General features: G+C 43.7%; 1 protein-coding gene across 2 annotated transcripts; it reads left to right on the forward strand.

Moving 5' to 3' along the window:
* The first annotated feature begins 1,823 nt into the window (after positions 1-1,823).
* Positions 1,824-22,429, forward strand: LOC147906337 (oligopeptide transporter 4-like). Of its 2 annotated transcripts, XM_087378124.1 has the most exons (6): positions 1,824-2,897; positions 3,139-3,236; positions 3,339-3,908; positions 4,051-4,303; positions 4,763-4,945; positions 21,634-22,426. In XM_087378124.1, exons 1-6 carry the CDS (start codon positions 2,370-2,372, stop codon positions 22,249-22,251), a joined length of 2,250 nt encoding a protein of 749 aa, XP_087234250.1. In that variant the 5' UTR covers positions 1,824-2,369; the 3' UTR covers positions 22,252-22,426. The 2 variants fall into 2 exon arrangements, with proteins under 2 accessions (XP_087234250.1, XP_087234254.1); XM_087378128.1 differs by lacking the exon at positions 4,763-4,945 and having other exon boundaries at positions 21,634-22,429.
* Positions 22,430-23,363: the final 934 nt, after the last annotated feature.

Below are 23,363 nucleotides of genomic sequence, written 5' to 3' on the forward strand. Positions count from 1 at the left end.
ATCATACAATTAAAATCAAACTTTGTAACCTTTTCAATTTTATATGTTTTTTGGAATGGGATATTTTCTTGCAATTCAAAACCTTTTATGAATTGGGTCAACATTAAGTGAGCAAGGTAGGCTATGCCTCGACAACACTGTCATCCACTTTCTTCTTTTGTTGCCTTCTATTTCCATCTATGGCCCAAATAATTAGTTGTAGTTTTGGTGTTATTCTAGATCCAATGGTGGCTTGGTGGTTTGCTCTCTTTTTTATATCTGAGTATTGTAATATCAAGTATTATGTTTGGATTTTGTTGAGAGCTTTGGAAAAGGGTTGTAAAGGTTGTGCATTGTGTTTGTTATAGGTAGGAAATGGGCTTAAGGTGTTATGCGGATTGTGCTTTGTTATAATGGAAATGATATCACATATATCATTTCAAAGTTTCATGAGGTTATATAAGTAGATGGATGCACATAGGAGCACACAAGAGGAGGCCTTTTCTGTCATATCTTGGAGTGTTATATTACTTGGTATTTTGGCTGTCAAAATTACTATACATACCTCTAAAAATCTTCTTGTTCGTTTGGAGTTTTTGTGTACACACATAATATATATGTATTTTTTGCTATTGTTAAACAAAAGCCAAAATAGCCTTGCTACTATGCACTAAAGAAACAAAAAAAAAGAGAGAGAAAAGGAGGGGACTAAAACAATTGGTTGTATTCAAAGGTGCAAAGAGAAACCACTAAGATAGTATAGTGAATCATCATCTTAAGAAGAGGAACAATCCAAGAAGCATGCAAAAACCCAAGAACTTATCATGGCCTTCACACTTAATTGGTGCATAAAATCATATACTATTTTCACATAAAATAGAGATGAAAATTATGTTCTTTTTCTAGAGATAAATGTTTATCAATGTGTTTGTCAATATGGCCCTTGCCCCTAAAGGACCCCTCAAGGTGCATATTGACAAACACATCAAAAAATATTTATCTCTAGAGAAGAGCACACTTTGTTGACTTAATTGGTGAGTAGCTATGCAAAAAAGTTCTACCACAATACTAAATCCATACTAATGAACACAAAAGAAGTAAAAGTCTACCATCTAACTACTATATCTATACTAAACCACTTCTAGGTGAACAATAAAGAAGCACTAAAGTCTACTAAAAGCTAACTACTTGCTAGGAAAGAAGTACTAAATAATTGCTAGGAAATAAGTACCAAATAAGTACTATATCAATACCATATTAGTACTATATAGCACTAATATATTAGTGTTAAATCCAAATTAAATCAAGACTATATAGTACTACATTAGTACTAAATATATTAGTACCAAATCCATATTAAATCAATACCATATCAGTACTATATTAGTAGTATTTTAGTACTAAAAAAATTATATATGGATCATGAAAAGGATGGCTCCTCATTTTGATAGTGAGAGAGGCACTCAAGGTGGATTCTTAATAGTGGTATGCACTCTTCTAGGAATGGAGTGGGATTTTCACAACTCCATATAGCTTTTTTAGATAAGACATCACTTCTCTAATCTAGGGTTAACACATTGGCCATCCATGTCATATTTTAGCTAGGATTATGTGCACATATTGCACCAAATTTGTATTACATTTATTTGTGCACATAGCATATGGTTTGGACCATATGATGGGGGGATTAGGTCCACCTCCACCTCCTATTGGCTACAATCCATATAGCCTCTCATTGTATGACACATGGCATAGGGTTATCCCTCTTCTATCTATATATTGCAAGAATGGTGGGAGGAGTCACCAATCGGTATCTGCTTTTGCTTCTCATAGTACAATCCCCTTACATTTTTTTCAAACCAATCACTATATTCATTTTCCTTCTCACATTCATGATCCCAAGCTACAATTTTTTCAACCCAATCGCCATCTTCTGTGATTCATGATCCCTAGTCATTGCTTTCCAACCAATCAACACCTTGTTTTTATTCTTGCCCTCTCCTTCATGAATCTACATATACATAATGATTATATAGTTCTTTATTGTAGTTAAAATTATGAGCTTTCTATTATATGCTTGTCTCCTTTAATGATAGATACTAAAGAAGTGGGGTTGTCTAAATTTGTACCCCTTTGTGTCTACCATTAAGTAGTAAGTGTTATATTTTGTGTGAATATTTCAGATATGTCATTTTGATTAGGAGTGTGTTCCATGGAGTAATAGATGATTCGATTCAAATCGGAATTCTTTTAATGATAAGCATTTTATTGAAACATTTCAAATTAGCGGTTTGCCAAATATCTTGCGGCCTCAACGTTGGGATGCTCCTTGCTTCTTGTTCCCTTGAAAAGCAGCTTCTTGAACAGTAGCAGCAGCTCTACCAGCCAACATGGGCGGCCGCTATGAGCAGAATTCATCAGTCCCCTCGAATCCCAGCCCCGATGAGAATGCGATGCAGCACGTTGAAGAAGATGCATCTCCCGTGGACCAGGTTGCCCTCACGGTGAGCACACAAGATGATCCCTCGTTGCCCGTTTGGACCTTCCGCATGTGGACCATCGGCATCTCCTCCTGTATCCTGCTCTCCTTCCTCAACCAGTTCTTCTCCTACCGCTCGCAGCCCCTCGCAGTTACTATGATCACCGTGCAAGTTGCATCCCTGCCCGTTGGGCGTTTCATGGCAGCCGTCCTGCCAGACTATCGAATTCGCCTGCCTTTCTCCAACCTAGAGCTCTTCACTCTTAATCCTGGGCCCTTCAACGTGAAAGAGCATGTACTCATCAGCATATTCGCCAATGCTGGCTATGCATTCGGAAATGGCTCTCCTTATGCACTGGGAGTTGTCACTATTGTGAAAGCACTCTACAAACGGAAATTCTCCTTCGTCGCGGGCTTGATACTGACCGTCTCTACACAGGTGAGCAGCTCGCTGCTTTACTTTTGGGACATCGATCAGACACCTAAAATGAATATGGCTTCCAGTTCGGATGGTAGAAACGCCAGCAACTAGCAGAGTACTTCCTCATCATACGAAAAGGGGAGACTCAAGGAACTAATGTGTCGCATCACATGTTCAAATGCCGTTTCTTTCACTACCTTAGGATTAGCGCGGTTGGGGAAGACCCATTCTGAGTGCTTGCAATATTGTGTTTATGCAGGTTTTGGGATACGGTTGGGCTGGCTTATTTCTCAAATACCTCGTAGAGCCTGCTCATATGTGGTGGCCAGGCACGCTCGTTCAAGTTTCCTTGTTCAGGTTGGTTGCAGCGTTTCTGTAGTCGTCTTCGGATGAATTTGAACCGCTATTTCGTCCTCGGTTCTTAGACCACTTGTATTGCTCGGGTTTGTTTGTTTGCAGAACACTTCACGAAAAAGATGCCAAAAGGAGAGGAGGCCTCTCTCGCAACGTCTTCTTCTTGACGTTTATGATTGCCAGCTTTGCATACTACATACTGCCCGGGTATTTTATGCCGATTTTAACTACATTCTCCTGGGTTTGTTGGGTTTTCCCTCGTTCGGTAACACTTCAACAGATTGGTTCTGGATATGTCGGACTCGGCTTGGGTGCTTTCAGCTTCGATTGGGCCGGAATTTCTGGATTTCTGGGAAGCCCGTTGGTTTCTCCCTTCTTTGCAATCGTAAATGTAGCCATGGGATTCTTCGTATTCGTGTACATGGTTATACCTTCCGCATATTGGAGTGATCTTTTCCATGCAAGGAGATTTCCAATCTTTTCTAACAAGCTCTTCGCCGCTGACGGGGCCTCATACGACATAGCCTCCATACTTAATCGGCAATTCGAACTAAACCAGACAGCATACGCACAGCAAGGTCAAGTTCATTTGAGTGTGCTCTTCGCCTTAAGTTACGGATTGGGATTCGCAACCATCGCGGCTACAATCAGCCACGTCCTGTGCTTCTACGGAAAGTAAGCTTTTATGCTCACCATTATCGTCATCTATTTAAATATTATCTCCTATGACTGCAAGCCGGCACAGGTCCATTCATTCTCCACCTACAAGCGGCTGCATCTTCTAAGTATTGCTCGCTTCTAACGTTACTGCATACAGGGAGATACGGCAACGCGCAAGAGCAGCCCTTAACGCAGAACCCGATGTGCACACTCGTCTGATGCAGCAATATCCTGCAATACCGCAATGGTGGTGGCATACTCTTCTCTTTCTCTCTGTCGCCCTCTCCTTAATTTTGTGCATGGCGTTTAAGGACACGATACAACTACCATGGTGGGGGTTGCTGCTCGCATGCGTCCTCGCGTGGTCGTTCACGCTACCCATCGGAATCATAACGGCCACCACAAATCAGGTGGGATGCAGCCAGCTTCATAGTCGACGTTCGTGACTGATTGCATTTGGAGCATCGATTGCACCAGCATTTGTGATTTCTAATCGAGTAAGGGCGGGTTCAGACTAGGCTGGCGGACACGGGTGTACCTGGTGGACAAACCTTATACAAAATAAGAAGCAATTATGGCATGCAAATTTGATTGCCTTGGAAGGCATTCAATGCATGGGCCCCTCATCGTGGGTTCAATCCCCGTTCAGACTATCTCGTGGCCTTTTTCTTCCGCCGGCCATCTTATGGGGCCTTCAACCCAGGGACAAATATTTTTGGGTACCATGTCCGTGCCTGCCTATGCTATTGGTCCAAGGGTGCTCGCGCCCCTTCACATTGCATTTTGGAACATGGCCGCCGGCCTAGTCTGAACCCTGCCTAAACTTATTCTAAAGTTCTAAAGAGTAAACTTATTCTATCTTCTTGCAGACTCCCGGTTTGAACATCATTACGGAGTACATAATGGGTTATATCTTGCCTGGCCGGCCCCTTGCCAACGTTTGCTTCAAAGTGTATGGATACATGAGCATGACTCAAGCCATATCCTTCTTATCTGATTTCAAGTTGGGCCATTACATGAAGATTCCCCCGAGATCCATGTTCTTAGTGCAGGTGAGCAAACTGGGCACCTTGAAGCACTAGGAATGTTTGATTTAGTAAGCTTTAACACAAACAAAATAACTTAATTATTGAGAAAATAGATTTTCCCATATTTTTGTTTTTGTCCTTTCTTCTTATGACATTGTGATAGTTTTGTGGGGAATAAGGCAAACGTGGCATGTACCACCTTCTTTTCCCATTTTAGAGAACTACTTGAGCACTTAATATTAATGATTTTGTGGGAAAGAAGACTTTGTGAAACATTTGAGGGTGTTAAAAATGACATAAAGTCCACATTTTTCTATTTTTATTTTAAAAAAAATGAAAGTGCCGACTTCTATACTATTTCTTAAGGAGGGAGGGAGGCAAGAATGTCCCACGTGTCGTGTGGAGAGGGAGTTGCAAGAATGTTCCACGTGTCATGTGGAGAGGGAATTGAAGGGGAGCTTGGGAAGAAGTAGAAGAGAGGTTTCGATAGGACAAGGCACATTTTGAAATTTGAATTTGGCAATCTTTCTTCTCGGTTGACCACCTGCCCTCCATTGCCTTGCAGCCCACGACTCCTACAAGAGAAAGGCTTTAGTGATGTCTCCCCTTGCCCAGTTAATCTGCCATAGCCACCAGCTCCCTTGCATTCAATTTGCCATGAACTTTCTGCAAGGCTGAGAGACTCCTCACCCCACAAGCAAGACATGAACGACAGCTTGCAAGCAAAGAACAAGGGCGAAGTTTTTGAGCACATGATATCTCTCCTTAACGGTGCGAGGGATTGCAGGGTAACTATCTATCCATTTTTCTCCCCGTTGGTCTGAAAATATGGTAGCAGTGGGAAGGTTCAGAGCGATGGTGAGGGGGGGGGTAATCAACAGCAGCGGGGAACGGAGGTCTGGAGGTTGGAACAGTGGTGGATACGGTGCCATGGCTGACGGTGGGAGCGAGAACAATGGGGACAGGGAGCTTTCGAGGGTGGTGGAGCTGGGGGATGAGACGGATGTGGGAGGTTCGCCATTGGTGTGATGTGTAGGATTTGCAGCTACGCATTTGATCACAAGTTGCAAGTCGCACCTGAAATTTCCAATCCAAGCTGTGAAGTCTCCCTCAGCCAAGGTAGACAAAGCAACTCATGCAAGCTCCACATGACAAAAGCAAATAAGAACCACCTGGCCAACCCATGGCGAATCAAAGTCACGTAATGGATGCAGCCGATCTTCGCCAACCTTGCAGTGGAAGAGAATCACATATTGGAAAGCGCTATCAAACTTCAACCTCTATCTATCGTTATCGAGAACATCTTGCAGTCCAGGAGATCTGATCAGAGGTGCCAGAATCAAGACCATGGATGGATCCACGGACGTTTGTGTGCAGCAGCGTCATTTCCAAGTTTGCTCACAGGTTTTTTCGAAATGCAAAGAAATAACAGTTTTATGATTTGCTAATGAAGTTGTAGCGGTTATCTCTTGAGGGTTTTTCTTCCTGCCAAAGCAAAGTCAAGGAGTGATTCCAGCACTCGATGGGTGCTGCGTTCTCTAACGTTCATGGGGAGGGAGAAGATTGGGAAGAACACAAGTGCCGAGCGAACCTCAAAAAGCTTGCAAGAATGCTGCTAGAGACAGTCGTGCTATCGGCAAGAGATCTGCCTCTCCCTTCATAGTCACCTCACAGATCTCAGTAGCGCCTAGCCCAGCCGAGCTTGAGAATTATTCATCGCCACGTACCCCTGCAAACTGAGGCTCGACCAACGAGAAGATCTCTCTGTAGACCCCTCGAACGACTGCAAAAATGCCGAATTCTCCATTGCTCACAAATAGGGAGGTGGCAGATTTGTGAGCAAGGCTATTGATGGATCTAAGGAGCTAGTGATGGAGACACAAGGAGGGCATGGTGGAGTCACTCAAGTCTACAATGAGCCCTCCACTGTAGCTGCAAAAGATGGTGTGGCGCAAGAAACACTCAGGGCGTTGGCCAAGGACCTTGATACCCATCACCCCATCTTCTCTGAAATCTGCCTCGATATTTCAACACCAATGACCGGGAAACTCCTTGGTCGATTTCTAGGAAAAGCTTGAGGTGGGGAGATCGCTAGTGCACAACTGCATGTAGCTCACTGTCTAGCACCCCATTCAGAAACTTCCCTGCAACAAAGCCATCTCGAAGTTGAGACGGCTTTAGGCATGCTACGTTTGCAGCATCTACATGAATACCAGCTGGTTCTACAATAGCAATAGAAGCTGTGATAATTAGTCGATCCAACGACCCACTTACAGGGCGCCAGTGATCAAAATACATCTCTTCTCATGGAGTGGGTTAGTCAAGATGATAGAACTAGAGACCATGCTGCTACAGGTAATGATCAGGTCTAGAGGCAAGTTGGAGCAAATGTATAGCCAGTACTTGAGTTTGTGGTAGGTCTTGATGATACAGTCAGCCAAGTGAAGTTGCTTCTCTTCTCTGGCAAGGAGAAGATGGTTGCAATAGTTGGAGGCATGGGTGCGATCATATCGACAACGCTGCATCCTTGGTGTAGGAGGCAAGCAGATAACAGTCATCATTGCCTATTACACCAACATTGAGGAGGCAAATGAACCATCCTTTGAGCTCTACAAATTAGCGATGGGATCAAGGGAGGTGCCTCCAAAGCCAGTGTTGGAAGATTTGCAGAGCAATGAGTATCACTAGCCGTGGGCTGATTCTTGGGTTGAAGAAGGTTTTTGAAAGAATTATTCGCTTCCTTAGCAATCCTACTTGCTTACCAAATTTTGCATTACTGTGTCCCCTTAATTTTTTACAAAAATTGGAGTCAATGAGTCTGGTATCTTTCTTGACTTTGAAATTTAATTGTTGTTGGGTGCCGAGTTTGATAGCTATTGCTTCTATGAACATTGTCTCCAAATGTTTGTGGGTAGGCACCAAACTTCCAAAAAGTTGTACAATGTGTTGCCCACTATTCAGGAGTTGAAGTGAATGGTTCTACCTGTGAATTAGGCAACTACATTTATGTCAATGTACACATCCAAGTGTTGATGCTTGAGCTAACATTATGCTAAAGTTGCATACATTGTGGCTGCTTGAAATGTTGGAGAGGATGCGAGAGGGAGAAAATGCCTCAACCTCTCTATATACCCAACTAATCATGTGCCAACCATTTCCATTTGCAGACATGTCCATATCCTACATAATCAGTACATAATGCATGCTTTTAATGTTGCCGAGAAGGGCACCACATGGTGGCAATGCCATGTCCCCTTATACTGAGCTTCTAAATTGACAATACTAAAATCGAATCAACTTCTTTAGTATCATAGTGGAGTGCACTGGGTTGAGCTAAGTAGAGATACAAAAAACAACAAACTTCTTATCTTATCTTATTTACTTCTTACCTTATATCTTATATCTTACTATATATTAAGGAGGGAGGGAGGTTCTAATAAGCCACGTGTCGTGTGGAGGGAGGCAAAAGATTGCCACATGTCGTGTAGCTAGGATGCAAGCGGGGTGCATCTGTTGAGCACTGCTCTTCCCCAGGCGATTATACTCCAACGCGTGAAATTTCAATCCTCCTCTCCCCTGCCTGTCAACTCCTGCACTTCCCTGTGTTTGCCGGTCATCGCTTCGGCCTTTTTGCTCATTTGAGTCCTCCAAGCACCCATGCGCTCAGGCTCCTCAGACGTCCTCCTCCAGTCAGGCTAGGCTCCAGAGTATGGATAGCCATCCCAAGCATTACAATGTGGGTCGTCATCGCTACATCAGGCTTCTTTGTTTGTCTTTATTTCTCTGACCTCGCACAAGTCCGTGTTCTTTTACGGTTGTAATTTCTATGTGTAATGTGAAAGAGTCTCCCTGAGGCTCCCTCGCCGTTCGGGATGTTTCTCTACAGGAAAGATGTTTCTTTGTGGGTGTATTTTGTAGTGATGGCCAATGATTAGAGAGCTTTTTTTGAATCTAAAATTTTTGGGTATTTTTGCACACCGTCCCAAAGCATGCCTGTGTAGGAAGCTTCGGAGATATTGAATGTGGGAGGTACATGCCTGTATAATCTGTGATTAGAGAAGTCTAGGAATAGTCTTTCCGATCAACCAACATATTGACGACTTGCCGATCATCAAAAACTTGTAGCCAATCTCCTGAATGATCAGGTACTTCATAGATTTTTCTGTGTTTTGCACTTGAGCAAGCTGCAAGTTTGCAACCGAAGGTGCGGATGAGCAAGTTTTCAACCGATGTGTCGAGTGTTGTTGAACCTTTGCTAAATTGTGAGTGATTCTTTGTGGAGGGAGAGATAATTCATCTACCATTTCGAAGTGAGTGAACTTTGGAATTGAGTGAAAGAGCGATGGAGAGAAAGGGCTTTGTAATTCATCTACCACCGAAAGAGTCCTTTTTGGGCAGGGATCCAATTTCTAGATCTACAGAGGTAGGGAAGCATCGTGACAGGCTACGCATGGATGGACTTCAAGATGGCCGGTTGCAAGGAGTTGTTGGACGGCAAACACCTAAGTTGTTGGAAATTTACCACTTCTTAAGCATCTGGCCTCGACCATGCTGTCAACAATTTACCACTGCTTCAGCATCTGGCCTCGGCCATGCTCTCAACAGCCTCCATATGAAGTTGGATCTCTATGTTTAGAACCCAAGTGGCCACCAAGGGTTTGAAGTACTCAGATCTGAGAGATGACTGGCTTTACTTCACAGGCCACATAGGGCCCGAAACTTTGAGTGTGGCGGCAATGTTTTTTGAAGCCACCGGATTCAGTCTAGCACATTTGTTCACCTCTTGCCCAGGTTGAGTGCCCATAGGGATTGCGCTATATTGATTTGAAATGCAATATAGAAAGTCCCGTGGCCACCCTTTGCATCCATTTTTGGCCCTTCATCATCTCGAGTCATTTCCTACAGGAGTGTTTTGCGGGACCTTGACAATTCTCATGTTAGAACACATCAAAAATCAGGCACTGCCCATTCTTAGGAGCTTCATTCTTGAGGCTGAGGTCACCAAGAGGTATCTGTCTGCCTTCATCCTCCATATCAAAGCTTTTGAAGCATATGTGTTTGCCCACAAATGTACTTTTGGACAGACAGTGAATTGAAGAAGCTTGATGAAGTAAGAAGAAGATAAGTGCTCTTGCAAAGAGAGAGACTGAGATTTGGCTAGAGATGAAGGCTGAAACAGGCCCAGGTATAATGGTGAACAAATGCAGCATGGCAGCGACTATCAGGTCAACAAGATTTGGGGCAGAAATGCTCAGCAAGTCATTGGTGAATTATAGATAGAAGTGCAAGAAACCAAGACCTTGGTGTCTTGGTGAGGATGTTTGACCTTGAGATGTGGTTGGATGAGGAGTCAAAAACTTTTGTGAAAGTGAAGGATATTGATGAGTGCTTGGAGTCATACAGGTGCTAGCTAGTATGGCTGACGTAGAGGAGGATTCTTTGCGAGAACTTGTAGATTCGTTGACGTAGGAGGGGGCTACACATGGAAGTTGGGAGCTTAGTGCAAGCTCATGGTATAGGTAATCTGGATTTATGCTTGGGATTTGATTTCTCGAGTATGTTGTTTAGTTGCGGACTTGACAGACCCTAAGAGCATGGTGTTCGGAGAAACTCAAGCAATTATCCTTTTAAGAAGGGGACATTTGGAGGATGCCGGTGCCTAGAGTGCTGAAGTTCAAAGGTGGGTACGTGATTGAAGGATGTGGTGCCATCGGGTCCTACCAAAGATGGACCTGTGTACCAAGTTGGTTTGCTTGCACGGGACCGGACCTGCTGGAGCAGGAGCCACTGGTTAAAAGAGCAAGAAGTAATATAGACACCGCATTGTTCCAAGGGGCTACAACATGGACGCTGCGTGAGCATCTTCATCGATGAGTTGGGATATGAATGAGATATGTCGATAAGTGGCGGTGTTGGGAAATTCCTCCCCATCTGTAAGCCTCCATATGAGGAGAGCATGGGGGAGGTGGACCTAGGGTTAGGGCTACCACATGGGCAGCTTATCGGCGACTATCATGTGGGTAGCAAACTCAGAGGGAATACAAAGAAGAGGGGGCTGCCACATTGGCAACATCTAGGTTGCTAGGTGGGCAGCATACAAGCAATCAAGAAAAGGAATATGGGGCTGTCCCATGGGTAGCACATAGGCTTCCATATGGGCAGCACAATCATAGACTTACTCGGCCATGAGTGGAGCTCTTGGTGGAGAGATTCTGTATGGAGCAAACATGTGACAAGGTGGAACTGTTCACAGTAGTTCTGGGCAAGATCTGGAGCTTGGAACATGTTGACTAGAGAATGGAGGCCTGTGCAAGACTGTGTGGATATCCTGGAGCAGTCAAGTTGAGATTGGATGGATTGGAAGAGCTGGTACAGCCCAGAAGTGCATAGATCTGTAGTTGCCTTCATGATAGGTGTCTACAGCAGCATGTATGAGGCTGGTACGGTAGATCTAGGGCAAGATGTAGCACTGGTACAGATGTGAAACAGTAGGTAGAAGGCTGGAGCTGATAGGCGATTGGCAGGAGTAGACCATGGGCTAGAGATCAGGGCTAAAACAGGCCTAGGAAGATGGCGAACAGATGCAACATGGGGGCGACTATCAAGTCGGTAGGATCTTTGGCAAAAATGCCTTGCAACAGGGCATTGGTGAACTATAGATAGAAGTGCAAGAAAGTAATTGTGGCAAAGCAAAAATTCAAGTCACTTATATCGTATAGATGGTCTTGCAGATGAAGAACCAGTACTGCGTGGTCATAGGCAAATACAGCATTTGTCTTCTATGTCCCTTTGCCATGAGTAGTCTTTCTCTGTATGCATTTGAGGGTTGAATAACATTGCATTGTTGTTTTGTTAATGGTGTGTTGCAGCTTCTACTCCTTGACGTGGTCTGCTTTCCTCTTAAGGTCACATTGTACATATGGGCCTACTAGACCATGGATGTCACAGGTGGTTGTTTATAGCAGAGGTGTAGGAGTATATTCACCCCACGAGTGTATGGATTTTGTATAGACCGAGGAGCAAGGGTATATATGCTTTGTATAGACTGGGGAGTATATTCATTTTGTATAGATCCAGGAGCCAATATATTCATTTTGTGTAGACTTTGGAGTAAATTCATTTTGTATAGAGTTGAAGCCAGTATATTTGTTTTGTATGGAGTCAAGAGTGAGATGTATAGTATATTCATTTAAGGAGGGTTATTTTTTTTGTATAGATTCATGGGGATATTTGTTTCATATTGATCCATAGTATGTTCATTTTATTTGGGTCAGCAAGCTTTTGCTTGCATTTTAAGATTAGGGCATCGTGTCTTGGAAATCTCGCCCTTCTCAGATGCTCTCTTGGAATGCATTGATCTCGCAAGATACACATAAGAGGGCCAAGGTGAGCAGGCAAAGGACGCATGCAGCATGAGAGCTATGATATCATATTGTGCTGCTCTTATGGACATGTATACATTACAGGATACGTATAACAGAGATAGGGCGAGCAAGCACTGGACTGTTTTTGAACTTATGCAACATGAGGGCTACGATATAATACTGTGTTGGGCATTGCTCTTCTGGACATGTATGGAAAATGTCGTGCTCTCTCTCTCTCTCTCTCCCCCTCAGTGCACAGGTCCCTTCTTGGAATTTTCGCTGTCTTGGAATGCATTGATCTCACAGGAACAGCACAATAGGACCAAGCCCATGGTCTTTTGGCAATGATCTTTTGGACATGTATGCCAAGCGTGTGCTTGAGGAGCTTCCAGCTCAGAATGTTCTCTCTTGGAATGCATTGACAAGGTCAAGGTAAGCAAGCACTAGATTGTTTTGAAAGCATTCAGCATGAAGGCATCCCTCCAAATGCAATGACCTATGCTTGCATCTCTAAAGCCTGTGGTAGTTGCGAGAGAGAGCTGTCTGCAAAATATTATCCTGCAAAATATAATGTGTGCTTGAGGAGCTACTTTCGCGAAATTTGTCTCTCTTGGAATGCATTGAAAGCCTCTCTCTCTCTCTCTCTCTCTCTCTCTCTCTCTCTCTCTCAGCCTATTTTGAATGCATGCAACACGAGGGTGGCCCTTTGGATGCAGTGATCTGTGGGTGTGCCTTGAAAGAGTGGGAGATGTAGAGAGAGAGAGAGAAGGAGAGAGTGATGGAAGCAGTGAGGAAAGGAGAGAGTGATGGAAGTCTGCAGAGCCCGTGGCCATGCTGGCTACAGCCAGCACACATTGCCATGCAAGCAACCACATTAGCTACCACATAGGTAGCCAAGTCGGCTGTCACATAGGTAGTCAATGACAGCAGACAATCATACAGACAGCACCACATTAATGCACAATAGCCACATCAGCAACATGGCAGTCGGTGATTGGAGCAGATGCAGCCCGACCAGCTTGGTCGGGATAGATTTGGCCAAGGGGTTGCTTGCCTTGGTCGGTCATTTCTAAGGCCCAAGGGAGCCTATAAAAGGTAGCCGCCTTGGCCTCTTTCATCATTCACTTCCAGGGTTGAAGAGTGCAGCCAACAGTAGTATTTTGCAGCTGAGGTCAGCCTAGGATTAGGAGTAGCGAATCTGGTTCATCCTTGGTGTCTTCCAGGCCCAGGACATCTTCCAGGCCCCTTCATTTTGGACAGCAGCAGCAGCATTAGGGTCTGCATCAAAGCATCCCTCTTCTGCTTATCTATAGTGAGGGTTCATCCCTCCATACAGTACTTATTCTTTGAGTTGTATTCAGCCCTATTGGGATTTATGTTGGCAATGGGCAGGTCACCTCCCCATCTGTAAGTTCCCAAATGAGGAGAGCGTGGGGGAGGTGGACCTAGGGCCAGGGCTACCACATGAGCATTTGATTGGATGCCTTTGTGGGCAGCATGCCCCGAGGGAAAAAGAAAGAGAGGGGGTTGCCACATGGGCAAGCACCTCACAGCAGAGCAAGGGGACTACCACATGGGTAGCACATGGGTAGCCATGTGTGCAACACAAGAAATGAGTACCTGGCACCAAGATGGACAACAACAGGCTGCGTAAAGAGACTGAGAAAGACCACAATGTTGTCAGCATGGGTACAACTTGGTACGGATGCTTGGAGCAGACTATATAGAGGTCCACGTGGCCTGACAAAAGGCGGATCCAAGGCAGGAAGGAGGTGCAGTTGTGGTGCAGATCTATAGGTGTCTGGCAAACCCTTAGGGCTTGCATTGGACCACGGTTTGGGGCAGGAAAGGCCCTGGACAAATGGCAGGGAAGATGGAGCAGATAGGCGAGGGTTATGGCAGGTGGCAGGCCTACAATAGGCCTTGGGATAGGGCAGATATGCTAGGCACCCAGGTGGCCAAGAGCAGCAGTGAAAGGGCTGGCCATGGGGCCTTAGATAGAGCCCTACTGGGTCGGCCCAGTGGGCAGGTCAGCCAACGGGGGGGCTGCTGGGTTGGCCCATTTCCCCCTACTGGATCGGTTGGTTTTGGGCCTTATAAAAGGGCCCCTTCTGGGGCTCATAAGGCATCACTTGGAGCAGCAATCCAAGAGTAGAAAGGCTTGCAATAGGCCCTAGGATAGGGCAGGTGGCAGGCCTATAATAGGCCCTGGGATAGGGCAGATATGCTAGGCACCCAGGTGGCCAGGAGCAGCAGTAAAAGGGCTGGCCGTGGGGCCTTAAATAGAGCCCTACTGGCTCAGCCCAGTAGGTAGGTCAGCCAATAGGGGGGGCTGCTGCGTCGGCCCATTTCCCCCTACTGGGTCGGTTGGTTTTGGGCCTTATAAAAGGGCCCCTTCTAGGGCTCATAAGGCATCACTTGGAGCACCAATCCAGGAGTAGGAAGGAGCGGCAATGCAGTAGCAAGGAGCAGCAGCAATAGGTCCATCCTTGGGCCTATACATAGGAGCTGAAGGAGACATACAAGGGCTGTAGTCTTAGCTCAAGGTGCTGCCCACCTAGGCTGGCTACCCGGATAGCAAGGTGGAAGGGATCACTGGCAAAGAGTGACAGCAAGATAGTAGTACAACATTTTGGTAAGGTCAAAGGACCATGTATTGGTGGGACTCTAAGCTTCTCTTTTGTATTGTGTCCTTCTGTGGTTGGACCGAAATATCTTTGGCAATAAGAGGTGGAGTGGAGGGAGAGCTAGGAGATTTGCCATGTGTTGTTATGGTGCCCTTTCCATCTTGACACGCCATAGCAGAGGCACTTGGGCATCACTGTGTAGGAGCAAGGCAGAAGAGAGAAGCCATCTACTAACACGAGTGAGGACTCAGAGGCGGCAAGTCATGACTGTAGACAGCAAGCAGATATGAGTTGGGAACTTTGGCAATGGTACTGACCAGAGATGTGAGAATAGATTGGTGTCACGGTGACTGGTCTTCACAGCTAACGAGTGATGGAGTGTGCATAGCAAAGAACAATCGCGCAGATTGGAATAGTGGAGCTGAAGGATTGGCTACACACTGATAGAGTGGATGGCAACGTAGAAGAGCATAGTTGGCAACGCAACAGACAGAGCACAGTGATTGACCTCTTTTGCTATTTTATCAACAGTAGAAGGGGAAGCATAGTCTGGATGAGGGGTTGCGAGGCAGGCACATGTCGGTCCACATGGATGCATATTGTCTGTCAGATAGCCACGAGGCGAGTTGCTGACGTGCGATGCCACAGCAGTGAGCGGTTTAAATGAGATTTTTTTTTCAAAATTTTGTGCTTAGTTTATATATTCACACACACACATAACATTTTTAAAACCTTTTAATAATCCTTTGTCAAATGCTTTTCATTTAATTTTTATTTCTTTTTGAAGGCGAGAGAGAGAGAGAGAGAGAGAGAGAGAGAGACTTTATATTATGTATACAATATTTACATTTCATGTTTAATTTATATATATATACACATATATAAATTGCCTTTTAAATTAATCCTTTTTTAAATGCTTTTCATTTAATTTTTATCGCTTTTTGGAGGCATGAGAGAGAGAATATTATATATATGATATTTATTTATATTTATACATTTCATGTTTAGAGAGAAAGAGAGAGAGTAAACATATGCGCACACAAACACACACACACACACACACACATGTGGGTAACAAGGCAATAGGGTGGGTTTATGCTTTATTTTCAAATATGTGGCACATTGTGAGGGCTCTAGAAGATAGGCTCAAACGACTCCACATGTAACAAGAGAGGCTAAGACACAAGCTTGACAACCATGTGTGGAGTGGGCATGCGGTGAGTTATTGCCATGAAATGACACGTGGCCTTTGTGCAACAAGCTACCACCTTCAAGCCTCTAGCCATACCCGCACACGTGCGTGTGCACACACACACGTATGTACATTTATACGTACATACAAATGTACATACGTATGTATGTACGTACGTGTGTATATATGTATGTTTATACAAATAGAGACATGGTGCAAGATCGATGGAATTGACACACTTATGTGCATGGGTGCAAATATTCTAGCCATGTGCATTCAAAGATGCACATACATCACATGAACATATATAGACACTTATAGGGACACAAGCACACATGTACATGAGTACACAATCATATTGGATTGCACATGGACATATAGATGCATACATCCACTTGCATTGGCCTACACATAGACACACATGCAATCATCCACAATGCACAAAAAAACCCACACACTCCTAAGCAAACATACAAACATTATCATCATACACACACCTCTTCTTTAAAAACAAGCTTCTCCAAAATTGCATTTCTTCAATTTTAGAACTTGACTTTAATTAACGTCATTTCAATGTTCAAATAAAAATTCTTCATGTGTGTGTGTGAAATAAATAATATATATTTTATTTATACCTTCAAATGAAAAATCAATATATAATAATTAATGTGATGATTGATTATAGTCGATCAATTTAATTCAATTAATTTAGATCATATTATTAATAAAGGCACTCCTAGGGATTCATTTGGATTTGATTAGAAAATTTAATAAAAAGCTTACAAATGTTGAGATTTGTATGTGTGTGTGTGGGTGTGTGTGTGTGTGTGTGTGTGTGTGTGTGTGAGAGAGAGAGAGAGAGAGAGAGAGAATGGAGATACAATTTGAAAATTTCTTAAAGTTATAATTAAAATCTTAAATTTAATTCCTCGAAATTAAAGGCAACTTATGGTCTCAACTTTGAGACCCAACGAAGCGGGTCTGTAACCCGTCGTAGACGGGTCATGCTACTCATTGATATTAAAAGGTGAAAAGCAAGAGATAGGGGGGGTCAAGCCCCTACAGGACCCTTATAAAAAATATGGCCTACATAGGAGCTGCGCCCAAGGCCCGTGCTCAGGGAGCATACAACAAGGCCGGAAAGGCTAGCAAGTACCACTCTAAGGCCATCTATACACTCTATCACCGCAGCATCACTGCTAGCTTTGATCAAGATGGAGTCTGTAAGGTACGTTGTTGCTAAACCGAGAACCAATGAGACTCGGGTTGGCTCCGAACTCTGTAGCTCAAGCCACGAAAGTTAATGAACAAAGAAAAACCAAGGTTCTTGAACGTGAACCAAAAAGGATCAGTCACACCGCATTTCAGCTCCTGAGTACTGAGAGGCAAGCCTTCTTTTTGGATGGACTACAAACTCCACGAACGTTCCGAAATAGGTATCGCCCGGTCACTCCCTCTTCTCGAACAGGCCGAACTAGTTTGCCAAGGCTTCGTATAGGCATCTCTAAGGAAGTGGAATCTGTTCTCTTTGCCCTAACCAGCCGCCCTCGCCGCATCTTTATTTTTTTGGACAGCGAACGGGACGTCCGGGGGTTATCTCGCTTCTGTGTCTGATCAACCTCCGATTCGTCCAGAGTCCGTTTCTTATGGTGGACATCCGGCATATCTTCTTCTGCCTGAATCGAATTACTAGGGTGCTTACTCGATCTTGCTGCTGAAAGCTCCTAAAGAGGCGGGCGGGCATCTCCACGCTGACCATTTGCATGCATCGAAACTCGATCCTTGGCGTTACCTTTAGGATCGGGGACTAGGGCTGAGGGTCTAGGTTGGGAGGGAAGCTCGCAGACCTGGGGCATTTTTGCTTTGCCTTTGCTGCCAACCACTGTCCAATGATCGGCATCCTGGGTACCAGCATCCTCCTCAGCCTACGCCATGGGTCAAGTAGCTGAGCCTCCCATCTCCAGAGTTGGAGGAGGGACCTTTTGAGGCGGCTTTAGAGCAGCACCTTCATCTGCATGAGCCTCCTTCGTCTTGCATTCTTTAGCCAGTCTGATGTTTTCGGCACGGCGAGGGCAGTTCCTCGCGAAGTGCGAAGTCTCTTTGCAGATGTAGCAAGCATCTGCGAACGCACTGAATTGGACTTGTTGTGCAAAGGGGACTCCTCCGGACATTTCAATTCGCACAAAATTAGGCATCTCTTGGCTCCTGTCCCAAAGGATCAAGGCTCTCCGCAAATAGGACATCGACTTGGTTGGAGGCGGAACCAGGAGCACTCTCCCTAGCGATGCCGCCAACCTTTCCACCGATTCACCAAGCATCGAAGGGAGGTTGGGGAAGTCAATCCAGACCGGGCACTCATGAAATGAAAATTTGTCGATACTGAACTGAGGACTCCACGGATAACCAAGATCGTCACTCCCGCAAACTTGAAAGCATGACCAACCATTTCATTTTGTAGTAGTTCAGAGGCCATGCGGAGGAGAAAGAAGCCCTTACCCAGAAAGCGGGCTGAATAACCCGGCGGCGGGATATCAAACTCGAAGGTGCGGAGCTCTTCGAGTCGACTCCGCCACCAGGAGTCTCTTGGCAGTTTCGTCGTCAAGCTCAATGAAGGCCCCTCCAAATCGTTTGGTAAGGGAGTCAAGATAGGACGGTTGAGTAGGTTCCTCAGGAGTCTTGCCATCGGAGCCGCCCTCGATCTCTTCGATGCATTCAGGCTCGCTCCTGACCTCCTTTCCTCCTGGCTCTCTCTCGCCTGACATCGAGGTCTTGTCAGTATCGCCCTCTTGTCCCTCACAGCATCTCGGGCTCTTCTTGTCCCTCACAGCATCTCGGGCTCTTCGCTGGAGTCCTCGAGACTCGCCCTTGGCTAGGAAGCGGGTTCACACTCATGCACCGGACTCAGCGTTCTCGCTCAGAGCTCCCCAGCTCTGCAAGTTTGCTTCACAGCCGTGATAAAGTCCACATTTTCACCAAACTTTATAGTATTTTATATGAGAATTTCCCATAAAAATTAGGGCTTAACAAAATAAACATCCCATATGTAGAGAATGCCATATCAAGGTTATGCGACCCTCTTGGTTGCATTTGAGAAATGGATGCCTATGGACAACAGTCGAGTACAATGGATTTAAAAAGACAATAAGTAATAAGTCCCCTTAGGTCCCCCAATTGAAAGAATTCCAAAATCTATGCTGCGGTGAAAAAGCTAAGAGCAAAGAGGTAGGGGAGGGAATCAAAGAGGAGACTTCATGTCCCTCTATTTTTGAATGGAGTAGTCCCCTCCCCTCATATTTATGAGAGTAAGAATTCAAAACCCTTTCACTATACTTTTTTTCACATATCTTAGTTGAAAGACCCTATGAGTGGTGAAAGGATGTCTTGAGTTCAAGCCCTCCCTTAGCATGAAATTTGGTTCATGTCCCCCCTTTGCATAAAATTTCAGAGCTATCTCTTCCACCTAATTAGCTCAATTGGGCCATCTTTGCATTTTTACCTAAGAAATCAATTGAATTTTTCCACCAAAAAATAAAGGCCTTTTCAATTAGGTTTCTCCTTAGGTCAAGTTATATGTACGTTGTATGGAATAGTTTGTGGGGTTAATTAAGGGCCTTTAGAATGTTTGAATAGGAAGTATTGATGGAACTAATGGAAGAATCAGGTGAGAGCCATTAGGGGATATGTATATATATCAGTAAAATTGGGGGTTAGAGCAATTAAATGTTAAGAGCATAAATGGATCCAAAATGCTCTCAAGAAATAAAATTGATTAAGCATTAAAGGATCAAGGGTAGCTTGAGGGACATTTCTAGTATTATTGGAAATCATTTAAAGTAGATCTATGCCATGTGGAAAACAAATCTTACGATTAAATTTAAGGACTAATATTTTTTAATAATATTTTGCAATCATAGTAATAAATTTAAGGACTAAGGAAATTGAACAACAAGAAGATGCAAAATCCTATGGGAGATGATTTTGCCTTCATAAATGTTTAATGGCAACATACATGTTTTTATAAAGCATAATGCATAATATCCATTAAGATTTAGGAGAGGGGAAAGAGAGTGTATTATCTATAGAGCAAATGGTAATCAAGCATTTACAACTGATGACTGCACTTCCCTTAATAACATTTTATCCACCTTGAACATCATAGATGTTGATTCTTTGAGCCGTCTCAAGAATTACCATACTTCTCTCTATTAAGAGCTTTAGGAAAGATATATGTATTTTTATAATTCTCCTCTGCATTTACAACTAAGCACGAAAATGATGAATGCACTTCCCTTAATACACTTGATCCACCTTGCACATCATAGATATTGATTCTTTGAGCCTTCTCAAGAATTATCATACTTCTCTCTATTAAGAGCTCTAGGAAAGATAAATGTATTTTCTAAATTCTCCTCCACATAATGATGCATCCATGATGCATCACTCTCCTCTCCTCAAACTCTTCTATCTGTATTTTAATGCAAACCCTTGTAGATAAGGTTTATATGATTTTAGATGATTGAGATAACTAGGAAGATGCTCACGAAACTAAATCATAGTCTAAGAAATTTCAACATAGAGGGTTCACCCAAAAAAGTTGTATTGCTTTGCAATTAATTTATTTGTGAAGGAGTTATTATAGGGTAATGAGCATTTCCATGTACCCCCATCAATTTATGAGGCGATTGGTACAGAGGGGAAGTATGCCATAGCCATGCTTGTGTATAAGAATTGCATTACTATGAGGTGCAATACAATGCCTATAATATACTACCATTAACGACTCCATTTTGCACCTTTATTTATTTCTAGGTGAGAGACCTACTTTTGAAGACCTACCCTCCTTTTTAGGAGGAGTTGAAAAAACTAAATTTTAAGAATTGCTAGTAGTGACACTTACATTTGACAACGCTCTTGCATAAGGAAGATGCAGTGAATAAAGAATACATTTTTGACACACAAAACTGAACGACACTTCTCGGTTATACTTTCTTAAGTTTAGGATAGTGGAAGGTTGTAAATATGACCATTTGTGAGAATTTTATAGATGGCCTTTGCCACTAAGATTTCTTCCTCAAATTGCTACAAACATGAAGTTGGACAGCCCATAGCATCTACTGTTCATAGAGAAGTTTTATGTTTGTAGAAACCTACCTCGAGATTTTTCCTAAGTTTTAAGGCCAAGAGTTAACTAAAACATGAACTTTAGTTTAACTATTTTTTAAAATTGCAAAAGTGAAATTTGTAGGTTCATTGTGTATTCTCTCAACACTGAATTGTCTACCTATCGGGTAGATTTGAAATTGTAGTTTCATTGTATATTCTGTCAACACTGAATTTGTAGTTTCATTTGTATATTCTGTCAACACTGAATTGTCTCTCTCTACAATTGAAAAAAACCAAGGTCGTATCGTTCAAATAAAGAAGTCCCAGTTATCCAAGCTTTGAATCGGTATGCGCACGCCGTGCGTTCGAGCACATTCCTTTTGCTCGTCGGGCTCGAGATCTGATATTGGCCTGCCTGTTGATCAGATCGTCGGCACAGTTACTGCTGCAGTGGTGAATATGGGTGTTGCTTGGTGGTTGTTAAACTCTATCCCCAATATTTGCGACCAAAATGCCCTCGCTCAGAACAGCCCTTGGACATGCCCTGGTGATAACGTCTTCTTCGATGCGTCAGTAATTTGGGGCCTTGTTGGACCCAAGAGGATTTTTGGCAAACAAGGAGTATATCCAGACCTCAATTGGTTCTTTCTCGGAGGAGCGCTTGCACCTATGCTGGTCTGGTTATTTCACGTGGGTTTCCCCAAGGCAACCTGGATACGTCTTATAAACGTGCCTGTGTTACTGGGTGCAGCAGCATTAATGCCTCCGGCAGCTTCTGTGAACGTGTTTTCATGGATTGTGGTGGGCACCATATTCAATTACTTTGTTTTCAAATTTCGAAAAACGTGGTGGAAACGCTACAACTATGTCCTTTCTGCTGCTTTGGACGCCGGACTAGCCTTCATGGGAGTGGCCTTATACTTCTGCTTGCAGTATGAATCCATCCAGGTAAATTGGTGGGGAAACATGGGTGAACATTGCCCGCTAGCTCAGTGTGCAACTGTCGCTGGAGTCACTTCAAACTACTGCCCCTTTAGTACATAAGCCGTGGCATTACCATCCTGACACCAACCGACCTAGAATATACCTTCTTTCTACAAAATTTGTAATAACGCTGCTGGCGAATTGTTCTCTCTCTTGATGTCTCGCTTTCGCTCTATCATGATATATTCTCATATGTGCCAACGTATCACTTTTTTCAAGAAATTCCATCGCATGTGATCTTTTGCCTCAGTAAAGTCGTCCTCTCTCTCTCTCTCTCTCTCTCTCTCTCTCACACACACACACACAAACATCATACCCACAAAACACAGATTTAGATTCTTCTTCAAAGTCTGCAAACATCAAGCTGTGAGAATTTAAGTGAAAGAGAGAAGGTTGACGCATACATACGAGAGGAGAAGGAGAAAACGAAGCTTGTATCAGTCCTTGATCAACTTCATAATGTACATGGGTGAACATTGCCCGCTAGCTCAGTGTGCAACTGTCGCTGGAGTCACTTCAAACTATTGCCCCTTTAGTACATAAGCCGTGGCTTTACCATCCTGACACCAACCGACCTAGAATATACCTTCTTTCTACAAAATTTGTAATAACGCTGCTGGCGAATCGTTCTCTCTCTTGATGTCTCGCTTTCGCTCTATCATGATATATTCTCATATGTGCCAACGCATCGCATGTGATCTTTTGCCTCAGTAAAGTCGTCCTCTCTCTCTCTCTCTCTCTCTCTCTCTCACACACACACACACAACATCATACCCACAAAACACAGATTTAGATTCTTCTTCAAAGTCTCCAAACATCAAGCTGTGAGAATTTAAGTAAAAGAGAGAAGGTTGACGCATACATACGAGAGAAGGAGAAAACGAAGCTTGTATCAGTCCTTGATCAACTTCATAATGTCCATGATGCAATATGGATTCATCGTATTAATCTAACCTAGAGTGGCTACGATGTAGACTAATCTAACCACTGTAAAAAGGCATAGAGTTATTATTCTAATATCCCCTTAACTCAAATATAGCTCTTAGGCTCGATGAGACCAACAAGTTCATAGAATTTTCAATTTAATGGGGTGGACAACAACACACTGGACGTCCATAAGCATAGCCTATGTGCTGACAAAATTCAACATCATAAGAGCATCAACAACATGG

The sequence above is a fragment of the Dipteris shenzhenensis genome, chromosome 1 (assembly GCF_047967505.1).
Source record: "Dipteris shenzhenensis isolate YYH24624 ecotype China chromosome 1, Dip_SZ_1.0, whole genome shotgun sequence".
NCBI classification, from domain to species: Eukaryota; Viridiplantae; Streptophyta; class Polypodiopsida; order Gleicheniales; family Dipteridaceae; genus Dipteris; species Dipteris shenzhenensis.

Bases quoted from the DNA above. Each gene is read 5' to 3' on its own strand.
- LOC147906337 (XM_087378124.1), top strand. From the start codon at position 2,370: ATGGGCGGCCGCTATGAGCAGAATTCATCAGTCCCCTCGAATCCCAGC. The intron at 2,898-3,138 runs GTGAGCAGCTCG...GTGTTTATGCAG, and splicing joins TACTGACCGTCTCTACACAG to GTTTTGGGATACGGTTGGGC. The intron at 4,946-21,633 runs GTGAGCAAACTG...CCTGTTGATCAG, and splicing joins GATCCATGTTCTTAGTGCAG to ATCGTCGGCACAGTTACTGC.